The 7,034-nt window shown below is 42.5% G+C and overlaps 1 protein-coding gene across 1 annotated transcript; it reads right to left on the reverse strand.

The window, feature by feature from the left end:
- Positions 1-1,659: 1,659 nt before the first annotated feature.
- On the reverse strand, positions 1,660-7,034 carry LOC118739066 (dynactin subunit 1; the record flags this gene model as incomplete). Its single annotated transcript, XM_036470189.1, is given in 2 exon segments — positions 1,660-4,813; positions 5,595-7,034. Coding segments are annotated over 2 exon segments (3,822 nt in total). The 3' UTR covers positions 1,660-2,407.

The raw sequence follows: 7,034 nt of genomic DNA on the forward strand, positions 1-7,034 counted from the left end.
ATTATCTATTTTTAATAACAGTGTTTTACAGCTTATCCTAACAAAATTAAATAAAATGCTTGAACAAAAACAAAATAATTAGCAGACTAAATTACACAACATTTTCTTAAAAACCTGCTGTTGCCCAGATTGGGCAACACTGCTACTGCCAAGCTTCCGCCTATTCGCCAGTTTCCTTTTCGCGAGTTAGCAAACGGGGGCTGCTAAGCAGTGTTAGGTGAAGAAAAGCCGGAAAATTCGAAAAAAATATTGCGTAAATGTCGGTTTTTGGTAAAAATTCAGTAGTTTCGATATTGCTCTCTCGATTGTGTGCAAAAAATTAGTGCGGGCGTTGGTGCTTAAATGAAAATAACGTAAGTGAAATCTAGGTCGAAATAATGGTGATCGTTGCCTGCCAATGGTGGGCGGCAGCAAAGACGTCGTTAGAAAAACTAGCGTATACATATCGTCGTTTAAAGTACAAAACCGCGTATCAACAAAATGCAAAACCGCGTATCAAGATAATGCAAAACCGCGTATGTGAGATTGCATAAATTATTTTATAGAGAGTAAAAACACTCATATTTCCAAATGGTTATCTTTTTTATAAAGCAATCGCATTTCTGGCTAGCATATTTCAGGACGAATGGATAAGGATTGAGCCAAGAGCTTGTGTGAGCAAATCCAATTTTTGGCAGCCAATGGCAGTAACGCGGTTTTGCAGAATGACGATACGCGGTTTTGTACTTTAAACGACGATATGTATACGTATCTACATATGAATGTAAATGAAAATAATAAAATGTAGCATCCATACCTATGGTAATGGGTCACATGAATAAAACCCAATAGCAATTGTTTTTTCATAAAATATCAGACTTTTTACTTAAATTTATTTGATGGAATCGAGTAAAATGTAGAGTCCGACCGATTAATCGATTCTTTAATGAGATATAATGCTAATTAGTTATTTGATTATGTTTTTCTTTTGTTATTATAAAAGTTTATAAAAGCATTTGTTTTTGAAATGAAATTATATTCAGAATTTAATCGGCCGATGCTTTTATAAACTTTTATAATAAAAAAAGAAAAACATAATAAAATAACAAAACAACAACACCTCATTCAAGAATCGGCCAAAAACGGCCTCGGCATCGGCCGATTAATCGGTCGGACTCTAGTAAAAGGTCTGAAATTTCAAGAAAAGCAATTGCTTAGTGTTCGTTCATACGGTCCAATGAACTATCAGGCAATGCTGACATAAATATTGCATTAAAAAAATACAATGTTATGAAATTAAAAACTTAATTCTGCTTATCAGCTATTTAGCTGAATACATATACTTACATACATACATATGTCTGTACTTAGGGTATTTCCTAAAACTGGTAAGAACTCCGAGAGACGTAAAAGTTGTGCCTTAAAACTTAAAAATTTATTTGAAAAATACTTTCGAGCTCACCAACGCTCGCGTTCCTTAATTTCGTCAAAGGACGTTTTATCATATTTGCTGTCCTATTAAATAAATTAGTAGGACTTTACTTTATTCACTTCAGTTCAGCAAATTATCGTTCAAAAATAATGTTTTCTTTATAAAAGCCATCCAATGTTTTAAATATATTTATTGCATTTGAAAAATTAAATTCAATACGCATTAAATTTTTTTTATTTGTTCAAAGTATACATAAATAATTTTTTAAAACGCTGCTTTTATAATGACTTCTTAACTACATAAGTGAAAAATATAAAAATAAAAATAAAAATAAAAAAGTTAAAAAAGCAAGCAGCAATATAAACCGTTGAAAAATTTTTAACTGAATCTCTTTGACTAAGAATTTCTAACAAACATATTCATATTAAGCAATTAAAATTTCTTAAATAATTTTGCTATTAATTAGCAATACATTAATATCTTTTGTGACGCTACAAATATAAAAAGATCAAAGTGCCTTTTAAAATGGAATTTTGTTGCTGTAGTCGCGCAGATTTCATCGAATTCCTTTTTTTAATGCGCTATTTCTGTCTGACCTCAAACTTGTGCGTTTAACTTTTTGAAATATTTTTACGGCGACTACATTTTTTACATTCAATAGAGATACAAATTGCAACGTTGACTGTTGCTTATACATTTGCACGTTATACATTTAAAAAAAAGAAAGATTAACATTTAGTGTGTGGATAATGTAAGGGAGCGACCGTAGAAACAAGCAATAATTTAAGTTGCCTATATTTTAGGGCTTTGAGTAATATGTATATGTGTATGTGCTGAAGAATATATGAATGGTTTCCATTAAACGTTCATCAAAAATTTTCCAGTAAAGACGCTATGTACGCTTAAAGCCCCTAACTACGAGAATGCAGCTTTCAAAACCACATTACAAGCCACTCAGTTGCACTTAAAGTTCCACTGCCTTTTCCAAAAAAAAGCTTATACCTTCAGCACGCGCTTCACTTCGACTGTGGGAAACGCTGCAAACTCGCAATTGGCGGCACGATGTGGGTTTCGTTGCAGATATTCTGTGAGTATTTCGGCGGCCAAGTGACTGGCGCGTGAGGAGATCTCCGCCTTGGCGGGCACTTGCTGATTGCGACGCTGCAGCGCTACAATAGATTCAATGCCTGTGGAGTCGGGTTTAGGGCCGGCTTGCAGCAGCGACAGCGCCCATGCGTGTTTCATGCGCGTCAATTCGCTTTCTAACTCTGTGATGCGCTTATCTTTCGGTTGCGGCACATGAATAGGTTCGAATTTCTTTAACTTATCGCGTATTTGTTGCGCCTGCATTCGCAAGCGTGCGTTGCGCTCATTATGGAGCACCGTCTTCAGCAGTTGCAGCTCCTCGGCAATGAGTGGTGTGCTGCCTGAAACGCCGTGGCTGACGTAGGCGGCGCCGCTACCGCCTGTTGTAGATAATGAGGAATCGGCAAAACGCTTGGTGCCGCCGGTTGACTTCAGCTTCTCACGCAATGTGCTCTTCTCGGTCTCCAGCGCTTCGATATCGCTCTGCAGGTGATCGAGCGTGTCCTCGTACTCCTTCTCCTTCTTTTGCAGCTTCTCCAATTGGGCATGTGTCTCTTCATACTGACGCTTCCACTTTTCCACTGCGTGCTCGTATTCGCTCTGCAACACCGAGAGCTTCTTCTCGGCTAGATCTTTGCGTATTTGCATTTCTGAGAGCTCATTCTGTTTTAGTTTGGCAGCCAATTTCAGCTGCTTTATGTCCGCCTCACGGTTCTCGAGTGTCGCCGCCAGCACATTCTTTTGCTCTAGCTGCTTTTTGATCAGATGTGCGCGTGAAATGATTGGCGAGACGGGTTTCTCTTGCTTCTGATTGGCCAGGGACATAATCTCATACTCCTTGTCCAACAAATATTGTGCAAATTGTTGCAAATCGATGTTGGCCTGTGACAACAAGCCCTTGAAGTTTTGTGACGGGCCACGATCGTCCTGTTCGTACACGCGCTCACAAGCCTGCGTGAGCAGCTCCCAGAACTTCCCATGCTCGACAGTGTGCTCAGCTGTGTTGTCTGATTCAATGGAGGCGGCGATGACTTGCACAGCTTGCTTGGTGGCCAGATGCATGACGGACATGATGCGCGACAGCGACTGGGTGATTTGTCGCATAGCTTCGAGTTTAAGCGGAGATATGCCGCACTTAATGACATGTTGATCCTGTGGCAAGCGTCGCTTAATCAGCTTCACTTGCTGTTTAACTGCCTCCGTTTGCTCGTTGAGGTATTGCATGAGCAGCATTGAGTCGCTAGTTTCGCCACCTTCACGTACGATAGCGCGCGCTATTGTAACATCATTCAATATCGACTCACAGGCGGATCCGAGCGCAGCGACACAGTCGCGTATCATTTGTGTTTCGTTGACGAGGTCCTCGCCCGCGAGCAGCACAGAGTTCATGGCATTGAAGAAGGCCATGCACTTCTCGATATTCTCTGTGGCGGAATTCTCATCCAACTGATTTGACTTCAGCAATTCAATAATGCCATCGATAGTCTTCTCCTGTGCGACCATTTCGGGTAGTGAATTACCGGCGCGCAGCAGTGTGTCCGGCTGACAGCTGTTAAGCCCATAGAGTATTTGGTGAAGCGCGCATTGCAGATTGTGTATGTAGTGCATCAGGCGGCATTTGAAGGCGAACTGCTGCACTGAGTGACCCTGAAAAACTGCCTCGCGTGTTACATTATTAACAGCTGGGAAGCGTTCGCGCGTCTGGCCCACCACAATGCCACACTTGAAGACGATGCGTGAGATAAGCAGAATGACCAGTATGGAGTCGTGATCACCGCCACGACTCATAAATGACTCCGGCATGAAGGCGGTCAACATTTGCACATGCTCGTTGGCCTGTGTAAGTTCGATTTGGCGCAGCTGAACATCAATGGCGCGTGTGTAGGCCTTCGATTCGGCAAACATTTGCTTGTAGTCGATTGTTTCACTGGCAATTTTAACGCCGCTATTAGAATCTTGCAGCGATTTCGGATCATTGTTGGTTGTGCGATCGCGTAGATCCAACAACTGCTCGTTCAACTTCTGTACCAGCTCGCGGAATTTGTTGATTGTCTGATCGCGGTCATAAATCGTTTCAATAGCAGCGTCACGTTCGCGAAGAGCCTCCTTACGCGCAGCGCTCATCAAATCCAACTCCTCACGCAAGTCCATTTCCAATTCGTGATTGCTCTCCACCAGCTGTTCGTGTACTTCCTCAAGCGCCTCTAGCTGTGCTACCTCTTCTTCGAGCATTTTTACCTTGTCTTCGAGCTCCATTTTCTTTTCGGCCAATTGTTCGACCATCTCCTCAGCGCCAAGTGCAGCATCGACTTGTTCCTGCGAAAGGAGAGCAAGTATTTACTAATGTAAAATAAGTGGAACATCAATAGCTAGCTTTAGCGATTTGAAGCAAAATGAAATGGCAACTGAAAAAAAAAACCGTTTGTGTCGTCCAATCAAGAAACAAAGCGTTTGAAAGTTAAAGATTTTGCGTTTACCTCCTGAGCCCCAGTTTGGCAAGCAGTTTTGGGGAAGAAATAGAAGAAATATTTTTGTGAGTTATACGGTTTAATGTGGTTTAGACAATTCTATTGGTGCCAATGGTACGTGTCGCAAGGCGAGCGGAGCACAACGGACTACTTCTGGAAGAAGTGCACACTCGGAAGGTGTTTGTGTGAAAATAAATTGAAAGTTAAATTCTCTCAATGCCAAAAGATAAAACCGCTGGGCACTGGAATGTGTATTACTTATAAGAGTGCATTGAAAGAAAGCGTATTACGTATTAAGGAAGCAAGAGCTTAAAAGCCTTGAGTATTTAAAGTGCATAAAAGGTTAAGTATGTTTGAGTATATGACGAATTAGATCCATTTCACATAGTCAATATGTAAGATCTTGAACTTAACCTCTCATGGACACAAAAAAAATATAGAATGTATAGAGAAAATAGTATGTATTGAGAGAGCAAAATTGGTATGTGCACCTGTACGCACTAGTGAAAGTTTTAGTTATTATTTAATTTAATAATTTCAAAATGCTTTCCAATCGTAAATTGACTGTTTCAAAAATAATCTTCACTAATGCATTTTGGCCCACTTGCTCCCCATTGCCCACAACCTACCTGCAAGTCGGCGACTGTCGCTTCCAAATCATCAATTTTGCTCGATAGCTTTTCCTTCGTGCGTTCCAATTCGGCCACCTCGGATTTTTTCAATTCCAACTCTTTAGTCAGCTTCTGTATGTCATGTTTATCATGCGCAGACAAGTCGCGCAAGCGCACTAGTGTCTCCTTCAAACGCAAATTTTGTTGCTCCAGCTGTTTGAATTCGTAGGTGGACATGCCACCAACACCACCTTCGCCGGAGATCTCGCCAATTGAAGTTTCAGCTTTGTTCTGCATCTCTGAACGCAGCAGCTCCAAGTCCACTTGCAACTCCTCAATACGCTCTTTGGCCGAGTCCAACTCAAGTTGTAGCGTGTCGGCCTTCTCCTCAGCCATTTCCTTGTCTAAGGTTATGAGTTCGACATTATCAGACAATTCGGACATTTCTTGCGCGTGCCGTTCGCGCGCTTCAATAGCATCCTTCGCTTCTTGCTTAGCGCGCTGCAATTCCTTTTGTAGTGATGCTTGTGCAGCCATAATTTTACTGCGGAATTCTTGCAACTGCTCGAATTGTATTTTCATTTTATCGAATTCGCGCAGACGTTCTTTGTCTTCATTGCGTCGCTGTTTTAGAGTCTCCAATTTCTCCGTCAGATCGGTAACTTTTCCTTGCAGATCCTCGATTAATTTCTGCTGCTCAGCGGCGGCGGCCTTCTCCTCAGCGGTGGGCCCCGGCGGTGCAGCGGTAAAAGAAGGCGAGCGCATTGGCTGCAATGGCGTGAATTGCGGCCTGAGAATCTCAAGGAAACCAGTTTCGACGAAGGAAGCACGTTTCGAAGTCGAATGCGAGGCACTACCATTGCCACCGCTAGCACTACTACTGCCACCCTCAGCCGTGGGTATCGATGAACTGGATGCCGTGGCAGAGCCAGCAGTAATATGATCCCTGGCTGTAATACTGGGTGGTTGTAAACTCTTCCGGCCGCCACTGGAACTACTTGCTGTACTACCACTACGTTCTATCAGCGAAGTTGAGAGCTGCGAACGTGAACCCAGCAATGATTGGCGGCTGGAAGAGAGCGAGGTGCGAGACCCGCTCAACCGTGCTTTAGTGGGTTGGGCAATGGGCGTTCTGGCTATGCTGCTGCTACTACTTGCCGAATCGGCTATATCTTCCGAAGACTTCTTCGAATCGGGACTGCCACCAATGACACGAAGTTGTGTCGGCCGTACGAATGTACCAAAATTCTCGCCACATTCAAAATATTTTTGACCTTTGATTGTGCCATTGTTTTTACCTTTCGGTTCATCAAGCACCACGCCCACCCACTTGCCAACGGCGAAGCTGGTCATACCAACATAGGCAACGGTTCCTTGTAGATCCTTGCCGGTTATGTCGACCCGCGCGCCTACTTTTAAACTCCTCTCCGACATTTAGGCCAGTTTCTCCGACGTTGT

Source organism: Rhagoletis pomonella, unplaced genomic scaffold, assembly GCF_013731165.1.
Source record: "Rhagoletis pomonella isolate Grant_MI unplaced genomic scaffold, Rhpom_1.0 Rhpom_scaffold_00005, whole genome shotgun sequence".
NCBI classification, from domain to species: Eukaryota; Metazoa; Arthropoda; class Insecta; order Diptera; family Tephritidae; genus Rhagoletis; species Rhagoletis pomonella.